A 21,507-nucleotide genomic window follows, 5' to 3' on the forward strand; every position below is an offset into this window, starting at 1 on the left:
TATAGGTTACACAATAATATATTATATGCAATCCATAGGATATTGGGTGAAGATTATACTTTATGCTTGTCAAAGTTTCAAATTTCTATTAATTTGCGATAAGGGAAAAAATGGCTGCATTTATAGTCATAACACCACAAAATCTACTCTGTGCGAATTGTTATATTCAATGGTCTATGATTAATATACAAATTTCAGTGTTGTAACGGTGTTTTCATAAACCTAAATCCTACCTAGTAAGAGTCAAACGAAAACGATAAGTGCCTTTAACACCAACATTATGGCTGAATAATTTTAAATAATATATAATATAACATTTAAGAATTATAAGAATAATAGTTTTTATTTACAAATTGCATCTAGTTAAAAGTTAAAAGTTAAATTAAAATAATTATACAATTTCATCATCGTTATTAAAAATTAAAAATTATTTTTACGCTCGTTTAACATACATTAACATAATATTATTATCTTGCTGGTTTGTATATTCATGTAATTTAAAAATATTATAAGCATACATTAATTTTGCATGGACTATAAACTACATGAAACATAATTATGTCAGTAATTAAATGAAAATTATTGTTGTTATAATAATTTTACTTAAACACACAGTGTTAAATGTATTAATAATTGTATAATAATGTTAGTTCTTTTCATCTAAAGTCTCAACAAAGTGTACAACTTTTAAGTCTGGCGCTGCTATTTTTTTTTTAAAAATCGGATCGATTAACCTCGGGCGAATAACTGTTCTTACGATAGCTACATGTATCTTGAACAATGACATTGAAGTATTGGTTTCTGATCGAAAACCTCGCCTTGTAATTTGTCTTTGATAAATGGCACTGTAATTTAGAACACGTGGGACTGGCAGTGACGTAATGGCGTTGTTTTTTTTTTCAAATAGAATAAAAGCAAATCAAAAAAAAATTGATTTTCTTAACTTGATTTGTTTAAACTTTATAACTCGTATCACTTAACCGATAAAATATATGAGTACGACTCAACAATTTCGATAATAATTTTATTTTACAGAGGAATGCTCTACGGACAAGTGTACAAGATCTCCTTGTCAACATGGTGGCAAGTGCGTAACAACCACCAATTCGTCAATATGTCTTTGCCCTCTTGGTTACACTGGAGATTTATGCGAAACGATATTGGACTTGCAGGTAAATATCACAAAAATAATATCATAATAATAATACACACTATATTATGTGATATATTCGACTATATATTATGGATATCTACTTAAGTAATTTTATTTACAATATTAAGTTGTTTCTTTTATTTATATTTCTCATGCATGTACAACATATGTTAATAATATAAATCTATGTAGTATGCAAAGCTTATAGCTAATTCATCAAAGAAAACTAATTAATGTAGATAAATTTAAAAAAAAGGTGGATAAGTGGATGTCGCTCTGCTGTACAGTAGGTTACAAGTGGGTCACTGTAATGGATGGTGTTAAATTTGAATTCAATGATATAATATCATTGTATAAGAAAAACGATTCTGAGCGAAAACGGTCAGTCACCCTATGATATTACCAAGTATATTTGATGATATTATTGTGAATAAAGTAATTTATATATAACCTATTACTCGGAGCCTTGTTTTAAATTTTCAATCTTTAGCCATAAAAGTTAAACATTTTATACATTTTTAACCACAAAATAATTAATAAATTATTAATTTGATAAATGTTGTCAAAATTTTAACTTTAAATGCTTATAAAAAAAATTGTGCCTATGTATTTTTAATATTTTTCAACTGCTATTAGAACGATATATCAGGAGCCTTATATTAAAGTTTCACGCTTTTTTACCCAACAAATAAAAATTTATTGATATTTATAGAAAAAAAAACTAAAAAAATTGAAAACTGACAATGTCCGTAAATAGCTCAAAAAGAGTCAAAATATTTTCAACATTTTATGGTGTATAGAAAATGCTAATATGAACATTCAGTGAAATTTTCAAGTATCTACAGTCATTCGTTTGTTAATTACAATAATATAAGAAAATTGTTACATGAGAAATCGAGTAAATATCAAATGTTGTAAAAATATAAATTTCAGACGCTCATAAAAATTTAATTTAAGTTTCTTCTAGACATTTTTTTTTTGATAAAGGTAGACAAATTTAAGAGTAATCTTATATTATATTTTCAAATCTTAGATTTAAAAATAAAATTATGAATTCTCAACTCAAAATAATTTGCTATTTTTCGTGATTTTTCCGTATTTTGTCAAAATTTGAATTTTAAATGCTTATAATTAAAAACTGTGACTAAGGATTTTTAATTTTTTTCATCTGCCTTTGATACAATAACCTAGGAGCCTTCTATTAAATTTTCAAGCTTTTTTAATCAACAGATAAAATTTTATTGATATTTATAGAAAAAAAAAACTAAAAAAATTGAAAACTGACAATGGCCGTAAACAGCTCAAAAAGAGTCGAAATATTTTGTAAATTTTATGGTGTATAGAAAATGCTAATATAAACAATCAGTCAAAATTTCATGTCCCTACGGTCATTTGTTTTAGAGTTACACCAAAAACCAAAATCGATTTTCTCGAAAACAGATTTTGCGTAAAAATTCCCGTTTTTCCTTAATTTTTCTTTTGTTTTTCACGTCGCTTGTGAAAACTACTGGGAAATTTTTACTTTTGACCCCCCAAAGTACCAACTAGATTCACTTTCCTATCAGAAAAGTTACTATTGAAGAAAATCCAAGCATTTTTACTGTCCTAAAAGGTGATGACAGACACAAAAAAAAAAATAAAAATAAAAAAAAAAAAAATAAAAAAAAAAACACACATCATTGTAGAATCAATACATTCATCGCTTCGCTCAGAATCTAAAAAAACACACATCATTGTAGAATCAATACATCCATCGCTTCGCTCAGAATCTAAAAATAATGACAAAAATAATAATAAATTTAATTGCTGGTTCAAAATTAATTTTTCAAATTAAAATACTGTTGCTTTATGGACAGTGACAATAAAAAAACAAGTAATTGTGTGACATTCTACAATACAGTAGGACACAAGTGAGTCATTGTAATGGATGGTGTTAAATTTAAATTAAATTATATAATATTATCATTTTTTTTTTTTTTTTTATTGATCTTGAGCCCGGCAGCTGAGGCCATTAGCTATTTTTGGTTTTTACTGTAGGTTATCAAGTCGGTAGGGGGAGGAACACGTATGTGTTTAGTTTGGCAGAATTTTTTGATTGGGCGTAGGTATCTGCCATGCCCGGGTGGGGGATGGCGGCACTTGTTCTCCGGACACCGTGACTTGCCCGAAGAAAAATGCCGCCCGCGGCCAAGGTATCGAACTCGGGCCGGCTGCGTCGCAGCCGACGCCTTAGCCCACTCGGCCACTCCGTCCCCCAATATTATCATTGTATAGTAGTATAGGTACGAAAAACGATTCTGAGCGGAGACGGTATGTTAGCCTAGGACATTTTATATTATATTTGTATTATTATTATTAATATGGTAGCCGGTAAGTTAAATTAATATTATTTGTATATAATAATATACTTAAGAAGTTTCAAGTACCCACAAATAATATTTTTAAATTATAACAAAACTAAAATCGTTCTTCTTCATTTAAATATCTAATTTCGTCCAAACTTGAACTTCAAATAATTATAAAAAAAAACCACATTTAGGTACTCGTATATATTTTTTAGATTTTTTGGTTGCAGTATGGCCTACTTACGTAGAACCTTTTTCTAAATTGTTTGTCTTTGGCTATAAAAATATTGAACATTTTACACATGTTTAGCTGCAAAAATTTGAAAATTTTCAACTTAATAAATTTTGTCGATATTTGAACTTTAAATGCTTGTAAAAAAAAATCGTAGGTATTTTTAATATTTTTCAATGCTGTTGTAATAATATATCAGGAGCCTTCTATTACATTTTCAAATTTATTTACTGAGCGAAAATTTTTTTATCGACATTAATTAAATAAAAATTAATAATAATCGAAAATTTAATATGCCTAAAAATAGCTCAACTTGAGTTTAAATATTTTAAAAATTGTATGGTGTATAGAAAATGCTAATATAAACATTCAGTGAAAATTTCATATATTTATTGTAATTTTTTCAAGAGTTCCCCAAAAAACCAAAATCAATTTTACCAAAATCCAATTTTGCGCAAAAATTCTCGTTTTTCCTTAATTTTTTTCCTCGATGCTATTGAAAACTACTGGGAAAATTTTGACCTTATGAGTGAACCGACTATATTCAATTTCTTACTGGAAAATATACTTAAGTAGAAAATCGAATCATTATTTCGAGTACTTATTGTGTTCACAGACACAAAAAATTAAAACTTAAAAAAAACTCACATCATTCTAAAATCAATACGTTCATTGCTCCGTCAGAACCTAAAATCTTGATTTATAATTATCAACTATTACGGTATATTTTCATTAAATTTATGCCCCAGAAAAAAAATACCCTAACTTTTACAGTAAAATACTATTTATTTATTTATTTCAAAAATAATTTTTATTACAAAGATAAGCTACTTTTTTAAATCACTTGATTTTTTTACTATTTATAACCGACTTCCGTCAACCGGATATTTTATTATTTGTAATTATTTACAACACCAAAGAAATAAATCAATATTCGGTAAAACCTGATTAAATAAGTAACTGAGTAAAACTTAAATGTATTATGTGGACCCAATCGGATACTGTGTAATAAACGAATCAGTAAGTGTTAAGTAAAATCTAAGTATATTCTTGTACATTAAATTATTTTGATAAAATATTATGCATAAGTACATAACAGCTCTAAATATTTCTAACAAGAGAATTAATAAGATATTGAAATATGATCGTAAAACCACAGAATAGATAAAATTAATAAAACATTTGAACGTATATGACCTACACCTATTATAATATACTATTATCATCAAAATAATACAACAATAATAACAAGCAAGTGTAATTGAAACTGTGGTGCTATAAGAAAACGAGGGTATATTATTTAAATCAAGCATTTGCATTTTATAGATTTTATGATTGAACAATTGCATTGTAACACAGTAAATAGTTTTAATCCTTCTTAATAATTTTCTGTGGGGTGGTATGGAAATCAAAAGCTTACTAGTCTGAAAAGTGAAAAGGGTTAACGAACAGATTGAAAGAACTTAAGAAGCTTACAAAATAGCCTATGCAATGTGATATGCCATACCTATTGTATTCTGGTATTATTTATTGTAATTGTCGTGAATTTGATTGCACAGTATGCAATTCAACAAATAAAACCCTTTTCAAATAAACTTTAACATGAATAATATGTAATACTCGTATTACAATTAAGGTTGATATATTTTGTGTAAGTTGTATGATACTTAGTATTTAGTTGTGTATTACAATATTAGGTAATAATATTGTTATACAACTCTGAGGTCAATACCCAACAAGCTGCCAATAAAATGTCTAAAGAATAGAACAATTCTACATATAATATAACTAAATTATCTTTATAAAATTATAAATAATATAAATGTATATTAAATAATTTATTATTTATTATTATTATTATTATTATTATTATTACTTTAGAAGAATAAACAAGGTTTGTATTATTGGTGAACCATATTTTACAATTTTATTTTATCAATTATTGACGATTCATCAGGTAAGGGTAGTGTTACCACTGAATGACTCCTCTCATCAATTATTCATGTATATATTATTTTCTATTACCGCATATTCTTATTGTTCCTAAAGGAACAGATTGTACATGCCGTATAAATAATAAAAATAATTATCGACGATTAAATAATTTATCAAAAATACATTTACACGAAAATGAATTTCGGGACTATTATTCGGAAACTAGGATTTAATAGTTTCATAGGCTATATTCCTGGAAAATCAAATTAAAAATAAGCCATAGAGTCAAAAGGTAGATTGTTTAAAAATAATTCTCAAATATTAATTATTAACAATAAAATATGTACTTACATATTTATTAAACTAAAACTATTTTGAACTTTTTTTAAAACTATTTAATGATATGGTAGACAATGTACGTTCAAATTCTATTCAAACAATAAAAAAAAACTTATCATATTTTATATTTCCGTGCGTCGATTGTTTCTGTGAAAACTGAAGTAGGTTAGGTAAGAATATCTTTATTGAACATAATAAACTACAAAAAACATTTCCAATATATTTTTTTGTACAAAAGATAATGCCTAACAAGAAATCTTTTGTGGACATGTGATTTTCATGAGTTTCTCCATTTCGTAGTTTCTGGTTTCGAATAAATGCGAGTATTATTTACGCCCTACGGTTATTGTCAATACCTTATATCAAAAGGTCATCACAATTTTTAATGTTCATGATTTAAAAAATGTAGGGATTATTTTTTTTTTGCATTTTTTAGTTTAATAAAATATTTATTGATCTTAAATATTATTACGCAACGACTATAAAACTATATTTATAAATACATGCATTTTAACTATTTGAGATTAAATATTATGCACATGGATATATATGTTTTTAGTAACCACCCTTATAACTGTTTTCATATGGTGCACTTCAAAAATACTTAACTTTTATTAATATTAACACCAGAGGGAAAAAATTTATTTTTATACAGAAGTATAAAATATTTAAAAATTGAATTTTTGATAATACTTAAGTATTTGATAACCTCTTACTCGTAAAAATACCTTATAAAATATTTTCTTATTGATGGATATAAAAATGATATACTTTATATTTATTTAAGTTTTATATATATATTAATCATTTGTCTAAAATAATTAAAATATGATTTTAAAGTGCTATCCGTTAATATATTTTCATAATATATTATTTGTAATAAAAACTTTATAAATTCCACATAATCAATAATTATGATATAAGTATTATTCCTCAAGTAAAGATATATGATCCGAATAACCCCTTAAATATATATATCTATATCAAATTAAATTAAATAACAAAAATTTCAATCGAAAATATAATATGTACCTTCATATGGTATATTATTTGCTATATTTTACCTTCGGTGATGTAATATTTACACTAAATATACTTTTTTTATCAATTTTATATTTAAACACATTATACATATATGTATTATCCACATGATATACAATCGACATTCATAACTGTACGGTCACTATCGTGCTTAAATTAAAATTGATTTTAAAATATGGTTTTTAATTTATATAATGGCGAGCGAAACATCAAAAATGCTGCACGGGTACCGTGGCTTAATTAATACCAAATGGCTATTAAATTACATTATTGTCATTTAACGACCAGTGGGGCATGAAATGGCGGCATATAACAGTATGATATCCTAACGAGTGAGAAGGGGCTGGTTATACCACGCACGCACGTAGCCCTCGTATGCTATTACATAACCAAATTACCTATCAAAGACGCCGTTGCGCGTAAATCTGCATCGGACATATTATTATTATATAACCTTATAAATGCAATCCTGAAACCGCATTTGCGCCGCACGTAACTCATATTATTCTTATTAACCCTTTTTATAATGTTATGTAAAAGGGTATACCGATAGAAAGAAAATACTTATAGGTACACATATTACTTTGTTTTTAAAAATAAAATTGTTGATAACAAATTAATGTTACAAAATAAAAATGTCTAAATATAATATAAACCGTGTTCCAACGTAATTAAGACTTATTGTATTGATATATTCCTTTATTAAATGTATTAAATATATTGTGTTTATAACATGTCTTTATATAATAATCGATAAGAAACTTTTAAACAAAAAAACTTCGAACTTCTTACTTCTAAAATATTATTATATATTGATGTCACGAATTTCACATTTTTAATAGAGTAAAAACGGACGATGACATTTATAAATATTTAACGAAAAACACATACTGGCCATGTTTTAATATTTCAAGATCAGTTTATGTTCTCGAAATGTTTAATATATTATGCAAAATTGTTGTAATATCTGAAACAAAATGTCAAAATATACTAATAAAGTATATTTTTTAAACAAAAAAAAATTGTATCTAAACGTATCCTAGTTAATAACTAATACATTATTTAACAGAGTATAAAATAAACATCCAAAACATAAGTGAGTCATAGTGAAGTTCAAAATTTATAGACACAAGTTAAATATTTTGATTTTCAACGAAAACGTTGACTTAAAGTTTGATTTATACAAACACAGAAGATTAACCCATCTCGCGTCTAAATAGGTCTCCATGGAAACACATAATATGTATGATATATTGTAAAGGATTTACACAACCCTTTTCCCTACCTTCCACCAACAACCGCCATATATTTTATATTTCCATGGAAACACTTTAAATTGTGTCGAAATCTCATCGTACGAAACTCAATTTTTGTGTGAATGAAAAAATTTAATTAACAGCCACCATACTAATGACGCATCAAATCAGTAACGTTTTTAACGAGTGTATATCCCGCACGAATCCTGCACAATAATATTCAAAGGGATAAAAACACCGCCTAAGGCGCCCTAGATACGTCTTATCGTACGGTGAAAGCTTGAACAGTGTTAATTGTATAGCATGCCCGATACTAGGTATTATAATATAATAATAACACCCTTTAGATGTTGACAATCTTTGAATCCAAACACAGTACAGTATAGATTAACCAAGCATGCTCACGCCCATTTTTTCCTTTAATAGGTAATGCGTTTATTTAAATTTTTGGATTTTTAAGTACCTATACCTACTTTTTAATATTTACACATTTGATACTATTCAAGAAGTGTCTTGTGGCGATACTGATTTATTTTTTTCAAATAAAAATCACATTTTATCTTTGGAATTGTTAATCAAATGAAGTTTTTTTTAGATTCTGAACGAAGCGATGAATGTATTGATTTTACAATGATGTGTGTTTTTTTTTATTAAACGGGAATTTTTACGCAAAATCTGTTTTTGAGAAAATCGATTTTGGTTTTTGTTGCAACTCTAAAACAAATGATCGTAGGTACATGAAATTTTGACTGAATGTTTATATTAGCATTTTCTATACACCATAACATTTTCCAAATATTTTGACTTATTTTGGGCTATTTACGGACATTTTCAGTTTCCATTTTTTTTAGTTTTTTTTTCTATGGATGCCAATTAAATTTTATTTGTTGGGTAAAAAAGCTTGAAAATTTAATACAAGGCTCCTACTATATTTTTACAATAGCAGTTGAAAAATATTAAAAATCCTTAGTCACAGTTTTTATTTATAAGCATTTAAAGTTTAAATCTTGACAAAATATGGAAAAATCACGAAAATTAGCAAATTATTTTGAGATGAGAATTCATAATTTTATTTTTAAATCTAAGATTTGAAAATATAATACAAGATTATCCATAAGTTTGTCTATCTTTATCAAAAAAAAAAATGTTCACAAGAAAGTCAAATTAAATTTTTATGAGCAAATTTTATATTTGAAATTCATATTTTTACAACATTTGATATTCACTCGATTTCTCATGTAACGATTTTCTTATTCTGTTGTAATTAAAAAACGTATAACTGTAGGTACTTGAAAATTTCACTGAATGTTTATATTAGCATTTTATATACACGATAAAATTTTGAAAATAATTTGATTCTTTTTGAGCTGTTAATGGACACTGTCAGTTTTCAATATTTTTAGTTTTTTTTTCTATACATATCAATAAAATTTTATTTGTTGGGTAAAAAAGCGTGAAAATTTAATGCAAGGCTCCTGATATGTTGTTATAATAGCAGTTGAAAAATAAAAAAAATATATAGGCACAATTTTTTTTTATGAGCACTTAAAGTTCAAATTTTGACAAAATTTATCAATTTTAAAATTTAATAATTATTTAGTAGTTAAAAATTTATAAAATGTTCAACTTTTATAGTTAAGGATTGATAATTTAAAACAAGGCTCCACGTAAATAGGTTATATATAAATTACTTTATTCACAATAATATCATCAAATATACTTGGTAATATCATAGGCTGACTGATGGTTTTCGCTCAGAATCGTTTTTCTTATACAATGATATTATATCATTGAATTCAAATTTAACACCATCCATTACAGTGACCCACTTGTAACCTACTGTACAGAAGAGCGACATCCACTTACCCACCTTTTTTAATAATGAAGTTTCTATATTCTTTATCAAAATTCCAACGACTAGTTTTTGAATTAATTAACTTTATCTACTAAGGATAGGTTTGATAGATATGACCAAAAAAAATTGTGTCGCTATAAGTTTGTATCGCTGCAGGAGTACAGGACACTTCTTAAATGGTAGGCATACAAAATCTAAATAATTCCAAAAATGATTATTTGATTCATTTTGATTTTTGACTGCAGTTGTATTCGTAATTCGTGGATGCATCGACGACTGTTACATTTGATTATTTTTAGACTTTTAGTAACTTGATTACTCGCTTACTAGTAACGAGATCTTATATGTACCTACTGTATTCACGGTCTTGAAAAAAAAAAATATAATAATTAAATTGTGGTGGATGGTGATTTGTGAATCATCATGATTTTTTACTTATATTCAAAACTGTAAGCAACAGAAATCGAAAAAAAAGTTAGTTGCTCCCTCCCACTGCCGCCAACATCAAACGCTAAGTGAAGGACAGTCTAAATGATGTGTATCATATTAATGATCATTGATACATATTACCTATATCAATTAATATAAATTTAACAAAGAATTTTAGTATAAAAACTTTCTTGGCTGGTATGTTTTTTTTTATTAATTAATTATCTATTTTAAATATGTACATATCTATCAAGAACAGCCCAACAGCTTCATTAAATAATGGGGTGAAAAAATCAATCATTTCAGAATTTTACGTATTCTGCAATGTTATTATTGATTTCATAAATTCAGCGTAACACATATTATTTATACTGGTGACTGCACTCGGTTCAGACATCAAACGCGGTTTGTCATTGTACAAATTATACGTGATTCACGCGCAAAAATGAGTTCAGAGAAACGCGGGATTTGTCAAAGCGTCAAACGTCTATTATTTTGATCATATAATTTTTGCTGAAAAATGTTGTAGTACCACCTACTGTATTATACTAATACTACACAGATGAAAACGAAAAAACTTTTTCTATTTAGGTACCTATACGCCTTTCACTGGCGTAGATACAATTTTTTTTCTGGGGGGAGGGGGTGGAAACCCCTAACACTCCCTCCCGTCATTACGCCACTGACGCCTTTTCATATAATTATTAAAAACTTCGTATTTTTTTCGATGATTTTAACATGTGTCTTTATATTATACCCACCGACATGTTATCGTGATGACCACGTAAAACTGAACAAAAAATAAAAAATAAACTATGTCTATATATAGCGGCAGTCTGGGCAGTATATATTTGTTGTTTAAACAGAAAACACTTCATCTCTATGTACAAACAGTGATATTCGAAAACGTTTGTTCCCGTCACCTCTAAATAGTGTATAAAACTCTATACCTATACCTACAATATAATATAGGCATTTAGGTACCTATATTATTAATCCGTAAACCACAATGCTGACGACAAATATTGACGATTTATAGTCCCTAATACATATATTATATATGATAATATTTGAATGTCCCGAATATTTATTGAAGCGGTTGGAAAAGAGAAGGGTTTCAATCTCTATCTATATAAATATATAATAATATGATCGACGACGACGAGGAATATTAGCGGAATGCCGACAAGTCACCGTCGTTCTATTATTGTGTTTACCGACCGTGTGAGTGTCGGATCACTTTTGTCGGTGTTCTCAATAATGTGTGCAAACCAAACGTTAACCTTGTTCACTATATTTTATAATCTTCGACAACCGGCACACAAACGAAACTAATACGGTGGTGTAATTGACGGTGGGGTGGGGTGAATGTGCAGGGTCCCTCGTGTTTTAGATTTTAGGGGTGGGAAAAGTATAAATTGCAAATCGTGTCTTATACAATACGTGCAATTAAATATGATTACTTCAAATGGGTGAGGGAAGAGAATTCTATTAAATACAAAACGTTGTTCCTGCAGGGCACAAAATGTCAAACTACAGAACTTATGCTATATACACTATACAGTATACATTATATTAAATACTGGTATGTATGGAAATACGATTTGATTTCCACATCGTCGGTTTAACCGCCAATGTTAAAAACTAGTGATAATAGTATAAACGAGCAGAGTCGCTACCATCGTAGGTGCAGTCGATGATAAACGTTATTTTCAAACTGTGCCACACCGTCTCTTGCAAAAGATGCCGAGTACAATGAGTCGCACATCGTTTACTGCGAACCACAAACGACGCTATAATATAGTAATGATAATGCTATTGTTTCATACAACAAATGTATTTCATTTCGAACTCGTACGGCAGCTTAATCAACTTTGATAGTCAGCTTGGACCTTAAAAACCCGTATAGTGTATAAACACACTGCAAGTTATAATATAATTATGTGCAACTACAATAATTAATATTGCAGCCGACGCCGGCTCGATTCCTTGGTCACGGGTGGCATTTTTCTTGACCACCCTGACATGGCAGATACCTACGGGTGCCCAATCAAAAACTCTGCCAAACCCAACACACACGTCCCCCCCCCCACTACCGACATTAAAACGTACAAAACCAATACAGCTAATGGCCATAGATGACGGGCTTAAGATAAAAAAAAAATAAATAAAAATAAATTAATATTGTATACGAGACACCCAATATCTACCACTCTTTAAGTCATACAAAAAATAATATCCATAAATAATCAATTTAAAACATAAATAAATGAAAGAATTATATTATATTATACAATATTAGCGATGGTGCATAATTACTAATTATAATATTATACAATATTAAACTTATTAATAATATTCCAACAAATCCAAAAGTAAACAAATAAAAAAAACATCTACTGTTGACTATGCATAATTAAATAGTCCCATACATTATGGTAGGAACCTATGTACTGTGCGGTTTTTTATCACTCAATTTAATTTTCTTGTTAATTATAACAGTGATAATTTTGATAAATTATGTTATCTTATAAATTATATTTTATTAAAAATGCAAAGATATTATATACCTACTTACCGTTACGTGCGTTCCGTTTAAAAAAAAATAGTAGTGGTAGTTACGCTAAGATTTCTGAAAAATTAGTTAAGGTCGTCTAGCCTTCCCAAGTTTAGCTCTGAGAGAAACCTACAGTGAATAACTTGCCGGGTGACCAATGAGCGTATATCTATTATCTCAAAGCGCCAATCTCGGGGAGCGGATGACGCGTTTCGTCGGACCGGAAGTGTGTCGATACTCGCAACCGTACGCGTACACGTGTTCAAAACTCGTTCGCCGAGATGTCATCGCACTGCACAACAATTTATAAAGTATACCGAGTTTACGCACTATCTAATGGTGCTGCAAAAACGGTTTGAAAGCACGATTAAGACCGTGTTTTCCTGAGACTGACTGAACGATGAAGGAAATTATCATGTTTACCCGCCAGCTAGTGGACACGTACGAGTGCAATATTATTATATTTTCTATTTGACGGTCTGGTAGGCGTTAGGTGCACAACTCACCGTGAGGTCGTGTCAATACCAAAATTAGTTTTTCATTTAGATGGGGTTCACAACTAGTCGTGTCGTGTGATAGCACGTACCACAACACTGACGCTGTTGTCATTTTTTTTATAAACGATTTTTGACAGAATGTTACCTGACTGCTAAATGTTGAATATTATAATAATTAATATTCACCTTTATAATAATCAGTAAGAGTAAAACAGTATTAGAATAGAAGCTACAGTTAATAGCTATTATATATAAATCGCAAGTGTATAGATAAGGCTTATTGCAACTGAATTTGACAATTCAAGGAAGATTTAGATAATAGATTGAACAAGTTATTTTAGGGTGATATACAACTAGCCACATGTCATTTATTTCTGCTTGCAATTGGTTAACGTTTGAACAAAATGTCCTTATTCAAGCCACCTATAACCATCCCAAAACCTACATTATAAGTTATAACCATCTCGGTCTTATTTATCCTAGGGCAACACCGGGTAATACAGTTAGTAAAACACCTATATAATATATAAATATATATATAAATAAGAATTTCCAAAAGTTAATTTTTATAGGAATATTAGATTTTCGGCAAATAGGTATGTTAATTTGTCAACGATTTTAAGTCTTGTAATTTGTAATATGGCTATTACTTATTTGTGTTTCCATTACGTCTCTAATGCTATTTTTGTTTATATGATCATATTGTACAATTTTGTAAATATATACAATGAAGTAAATTAAATAAAAATCCAGGATATTACCTTTAGTTATTACTTATTACTAATGCCGCACGCAACTCGGTCACACGATAAATAAATCTGGAATGAAATTCAATTGTTATGATTTGTATAATCTTCATCTGACACACGCGATTTGGATGTGCCTATATAAAATTATCGTTTTATCGAATGCTCACATTTTCCGTATTTCACGACCCACCGTGCCGTTTATATAATATAGTAATATACCGATTTCGTTCGGCACATCGTTTGGAATCGATTTCACAAATATTTCATGAACCCGCGTCTCACCGGCGTACTACAACTATATTACAGTGCTCTGAATTTAGTATTGCGTATAGAAGAATAAAAATAAAATCATATAAAAAGGATAGGTAAGGGGTAAAAGAGGATGGTATGTGGAATTAGAGCTGTGTTTCAATACACAAATAAAGAGAGATACAACCACGACCGGTATAGCGATGTGTTTTTTACATGTTATGACTGCTTAACCAGATCACAGATTTGTATACATGCAATTGTAAACGTTTCCTTTTTACATTTTTGGATTTTTTTTTTTTTTTTTTAATTGATCTTTAAGCCCGGTGACTATGTTTATTAGCTGATTGTGGGGTTTTTATGATTGTATGTAGTAGGGTTTGTAACGGTAGGGTTTTTACACGTGTGTGTTGTGTTTGTCAGAATGTCTAATGGGGCACCCGTAGGTTTCTGCCATGCCCCGGTCGAGGGATGGCGGCATTTTTCTCCAGACAGTTGCTTGCCCGGAGAAAAATTCCGCCCGAAGCCGAGGATCGAACCAGCGACGGCGCGCGTAGCAACCGACGCCTTAGACCACTCGGCCACTCCGTCCCCCATTTTTGGATTTTTGTCATTTTTTTTTTTTGCTTATTTAATGGTTATTGCATATTTGTGCATATTTTGACAACATTCAAAATTGATTGCATATTGAAGCGAAAATTTAAAAACAGCGGTTAAGCGGATGTCGCTCTACAATAGGTTACAAGTGGGTCAATGTATAATGGATTGTATTAAACTTGAATTCAATGATAATAATATCATTGTATAAGAAAAACGATTCTGAGCCGAGACGGTTTGTCAGTCTGGATACTTTATATTGTTATTATTTATTATTATATAGCCTGTAAGTTTAAATAATATTATTATTTTTTATTCGTTTCTATGGTGATAAACAAAGTGTTCAAAATTAAAATCCCGTTTTTATCGGTTTTTCGTAATTTTTCAGTGGTTTTTCCCGTGGCATTAAATAACAATTGAGAAAATCGAAAAACGACCTTGTTTCTAAAGTACCATATTGATCCAATTTGCTAAAATATAAGTTACTATATGTCGAAATCAAAGCACTTCTTCTGGTACAAATTTTGTATACAGGATAAAAAAAAATAATAAAAAAAATAAACACCATTGTAAAACCACTAGCTTCTTCGCTCCACGCCGCTTAGAATCTAAAAAAGTTAGAAAATAATATTTTTTCATGTGGTACCTATAAAATTCAAAAATTAATTTTTAGGCACTAAATAGTAATTGAGATAAACACACATTTACCAATTATGTACCTAATTATAAGTTGTTTAATTTGTTTCAAATTATTTTAATACCTCGACGGTGTTTTGTTGAAAGGGCTTAACCCACATAATTGAAATTGTTCAAGAGGGCCCTTTTGATTAAAACAATTTTTAGTGGTGAGAGCCCTTTATGTATTTTTTTTCTACAATCCCTTTTTAACAAATCATAAAATATATAAATATTATTTTTTAAACAGGAACCTCTATGATAACAGAATATAGTTTCACAGCTGTAATGGGAGTAATGGGACCAATTGACGTTTAGATAATTTTATATTTTAATTTATTGTTATTGTATTGAAATTAACTTTTTTAAAGTAAAAATACTGTAATTTCTAAATTGTCTTATAAAATTTAATATTATACAATATTTGTGTGAAAAACGCCCATTTTACATACTCATGATGTTTTACTTTTATTTTATTAAAGGGCGCCTCTATCCAGTATAATTGTTATCAGTTAGACATATTTCCTATCTAATAAACGCCCTTACTACATATTATTCTCCTAGGTTAGGAAATTTTCTGAAAAATTTTTTTTTTCAAAAAGTCAGTATTCGATTTGTTTAGGATTACGCCCTTTTAACAAAACACCGTTGACCTCATTAATTTATAAACTAATAATTATTATTATCAAATAAACATTGTGGATTTTTTACAATATTACCCATTTTAAAATTGTTTTGTCTTGCATATTTGATATTTCTTGAATATTTTTACGATGTTGACTGCATATTATGTGGCGTTTTTTGTTACTTTTTAACGTATAAAAATCCTTGTATTATAGTAATGACAACGATCCGGTCGTCGGTTGTAGCCAGGAGATTGGTCGCGCGTGGCAGGGTGGTTTTCTTATCTTTTGTATATTTATTGATCCTATTTTAATTATTCGAGTTGTTCTATTATTCTTAAACATAGTTAATTATATAATAATAATGAACCGTTAAATGATGGCTTTAGGTAAATAATTTAAAGATAATTAATTGAAATAAATAGGTACAAAACAGATTAAAATTATACAGCTTTACCCATTGTTACCCCGGTTCAACCTGATGGCTGCCAACTAATTATTTAAAGTCGCTTTAAAAAGGATTTAAATCAATACAATAAAAACAATTTATATTTAGAGATCGCTAAGAAAAATTAAACATTAATTTGATGGGGGAGGGGGTTTTCAAAGTTAGTGCACAAATATGCAACATTTGTCATTTCCAATTCGACGAATCCATTTCAAAATAACAAAGAACATGAAAACGCATCAAATATGAACAATTCTATTGCAGAGAGTTTAACGAAAAAAATATTTAAACGAAATTCACAATTTCCAAAAAAAATGTTATGTCAGTATTTTCGTAATTTGATTCATCGTAATCGTGTACAGGGCAAATTGGTTACGTTGCGGTGGGGACTCCGAGGAAAGGCATGAAGTGTGAACATACGACTTGTCAATTGTCATGTCGTTGTCACCGGTACGATAAAACTATTATCATACATAACAACTTTTAGACATTGAATAAATTCATTTTTTTCTTACTCGGTGAGAATTTTTGCACGGCGGCGTAATGACATGTTGTCGCGAGGTATAGATTACGGGAAAACCCGTCGCGTCCTCGTGGAGATTAATGACACGCGCGCAGAAGACGACGACCGCGATGACGTGACCGCGGTTTAGACGCGGTTTAGACGTTTTTCTATTACCACACTTCGTGCCGACGTGCTGCCCGGCAGAGTCGCAGCTGCTGCAGCCGTCTGCGCACAGTAGTTGTTTTCCGCGATTGAGATTAGTGATGCCAAACACGTAGCCTGCAAACGCCTCACGGTCTGTACATCTGCGCCTAGGTAAATATTAATAATGCACGACGAAGTGAACCAACAATATTAGATTGAATCCAATATTATATCACCTACATAATATCATTTATTTTTAATTTAAAAATACTTGAAATAATTTATTTATTTAACTACAGCAGCAGCTGACGATTAAAACATTTAAAACAATATCGTATTACCGTTTGAAGAGGGTACAAATATGATACGTTGTTCGTACCTATAATACAAAATGTGTGGTTGAGATGTTGAATTATGTTCACCCGTGACACAAAGCCGGGTGTGACACTTAATGACCTACCAATCCTTAAAATCAAATGAAGATTTACAATGATCTACGAGTAGGTACTTCATAGGTACAATATATTACATGGCTGTGTGTGTTGCCGTTGCGCTTTTCACAATTTATTGCTATTTTAATAAAAAAAATCGCAAAACGGGAGAATTTTCTGCGCAATACTTTGAAAAAAATATTATTAATCATACTATTATTATTATATATAGGTACCTACTACCTATATATTAAGTTTGAGGTAAGCTCCTACATCGTTTCTGTTGGTTTTTTATGAAGTTCTTAAATACATACTGTCTCGCGTGATCTTACAAACCGGGGAATCTAGACAAATAATCATTTTGCCGTAGCGTATGTGTAGTACCTATTTCAATAAAAATTATATACTAAATAATTTACAGTAAAAAGGGGAGGAAAGGACTCTTATTTGAAAAACAGAAATTTGTATCACCACAAAACACTCTTTAAACAATACAAAAAATCTCAAGAATTTTAAAACGTGGTCTTTGTATACCTACTATAAATTTCAAAAATCATAATTTGAATAAATTCATTATTAAAGGAAAAATTGGGGGTTGAGCATGTTTGGTGGATCACACTGTATACCGTATTATAGTGGATAATTACATAAATAATTATTACATCCAAAATATTTCTATTTTTGAGTCCAAATGTTATATAATATAGGGATGTTATATGTACACATAGGTAAATCATATTATACAACGAACACTATCGGTACCTAGCTACTGTGTTGTCGTTAAACGTATCTGCGCAAGGACGGAAATGCCGCCGCGCCGCTATACACGCGTATAATACCTGCGCGTTTGTATTTTATTATAATATATATGACAATAATAAATAACATCGGTGGTGGTGGCATCGTGGTTATACGCGGTAGAGGTCAGTGGGCGTTTGGTGGTCGGGGGTGACTGCGGTCTGGTATATTTTCACGACTTCCTCCCCCTCAAGTCGGCTGACTGGTGGGGATTATAATAGTGGGTCTGTTCGATTCTAGCGCGCGAAAAGCCTCTCCGCCAGCACGCGTGCTATTTCGTGATATTATTATAATAGGTTTAACGACGATTCACAATATTTAACGCAATTACATGGTAAATATTTGTGTAACGAAAAACATAAATATTATATAGATCGCAATACACTATAGTTTTAATTTTAACCATGAGTTCTTCCTTAGTTTAAGTGTTTCATTCGGCACACTTAACATTCTATAATCAGAACCACTGAAATATAAACAGTGATCAAAACTTATTATCAAAACAAATAATCACAAAATTATAAAACACATAGTGTGTGTGTGTGTGTGCGTGCGCGTTTGTTTTTGGGTTGGATCGAATTTTTTTTTCGAAATCGCTAGAACCATTCAAAAGATGGTTACGCTGTGAAAAAAAATCAACCTAGATATTACAATTCGTGTTTGCGCGATACGAGTTTGCGCCTCGAAACTTTATTGGTCTCCGGGCGTAAATTTGCGAAGTACACCGACACAGCTGTTTTCATTTTAAATCGCCCCTTCCCGCCCACACGATCGGCGCACAACCACTCGACGATTCAAAATAATGTATACACTATACGCGCTCCTTCTGCGACCGCGACTTATGCATATTGCTCTTAGTATAAAAATATAATAAATTTGTATCGCCGTGGCTCCAGGCAAGTGGCTGACTACGTGCAGAATTTATATATTATCATGATACATTGCAGTTCCGTTTTAATATTGTTATTTTCTTACAATTACTCGTTTATCGTTCGTTTAACCGTACAACTGAATAATGCGTTTCGCTACAAACACATGCGCAAAGTTAAGATAATAATGTACAATACAAGGATGTGTGTGTGTTTGTGTGTACCTATGTCACAACAACACCATGAGAATGAAATGTCAAAAGAAAACTTAAAGAAGGAAACCCCGATTCATTAAAAAAAAAATTGATAATGACAGACTAGTACAAATATAATAAATTAATAAAATAATAAATAATAAATATTGAATATCTAGCGCGACGGTATTGGCGTGAAGCTAAGTAAAAAAAAGAAAGCGAGTAGCCACTAAGGTTTATTAACGGGAGCCAGAGTTCTACCATTGAAATAACATGCTAATTTGTCCTAATCCATCGGCCCGCTCTACAGGGCAACGGCTGAACATATAAGGTCATATAAGGTTTCAATCGATCAGAAATATTGTTCAGATGTCAACGGGGTAACTTGCAAGCAAATTGCTTTAATGGCTTAAAAGTTAGAACCAAAAATTTTCAAGTACTTTTAGTCACTTTTAGTCTTTTATGTTGAATGTATGTGCCACACATATTTCCCCTTCCAACCGGACTATGATTTCGGTCCATGCATAATTTCCGCCGCTCGTCGCGGTCAGTTGCAATCGCTAATTAAAAAATGTGTGGTAGTGGGGGTAACGCCAACTCGTTGGGTACATAATATAATATGCATTTTTTTTTACTTTTTATCTCCGTCGTCATAGTATTAGAGTTCTAATTAATGATCAATCTTTTTATGTCCGTGTGTCTACCTAGTTTATTTAAATTATTCTATGAAATATAAATGTACTAAAAAGTTTCGTTCATTATGTTATTTTAACTTTAGGCCCATTTAATAAAATAAATAAATACAAATATTAATTCACTCCAATCCATAAAACAATAAAAATATTTTTTATGATTTTTCATTCGATAAAAAAACTAAAGGTTAACTATATCCAAAATGTTAACAAAAAAATGTGTGATATCTCAATAAAAACATTACGTGTAAAAACCCTAGCTAAGAAAAAAAAAACTCAAGTTAGAAAAGTTTTGATATCGAAAAGGTGCTAAGTAGTTTCTTAAATTTATTAGTAAAGAAATTGTATCTAATTTTTTGTATTTGATGAAGTGCGATAATTTAACTGGCTACTGATAGTATGTACTTAAATTTTGTTATAGTAATATTATGAAAATATAAAATCGGAATATAAATATTTATGTCAGCATTGTAGCTGTAGTCATAAATATTAGTAGCCGCCAAGCCAAGTTAAATTCTTTGTATTAAATTATCGCATTTCATCAAATACAAACAATTATAAACATTTTCTTGACTAATGAATTTAAGAAATTACTTAGCCCCTTTTCGATATCACAACTTTTTTAACTTGAGTTTTTTTTTCTTAGCTATAGGTTTTTTACACGTACCTAGTGTTTTTGTTGGGATACATTATACGCTAATTGTTTACAATGACTTTTATATTTGTACCACAATTTTCTTGATGTTTTAAATTTGATCCATCGCTCTGAACAACCAGCCCAATGGCAAAAACAATTATATTGTCACATTCCGATTAAAGGTTCAATATTATACAATACCGAATTTAAAGCAAACAAAATTTACCCGGTACTCAGTGGTAGTCGGTAGTGACTGC

General features: G+C 29.8%; 1 protein-coding gene across 1 annotated transcript in view; it reads left to right on the top strand.

Moving 5' to 3' along the window:
• LOC132943076 (pikachurin) overlaps positions 1 to 21,507 on the top strand; it is an 81,849-nt gene that overhangs the window by 39,944 nt on the left and 20,398 nt on the right. The window contains exon 7 of the mRNA XM_061011873.1: positions 1,036 to 1,172. Coding sequence (XP_060867856.1) covers positions 1,036 to 1,172 — 137 coding nt within the window. The remainder of the gene's footprint in view (positions 1 to 1,035; positions 1,173 to 21,507) is intronic.

The sequence above is a fragment of the Metopolophium dirhodum genome, chromosome 4, assembly GCF_019925205.1.
Source record: "Metopolophium dirhodum isolate CAU chromosome 4, ASM1992520v1, whole genome shotgun sequence".
NCBI classification, from domain to species: Eukaryota; Metazoa; Arthropoda; class Insecta; order Hemiptera; family Aphididae; genus Metopolophium; species Metopolophium dirhodum.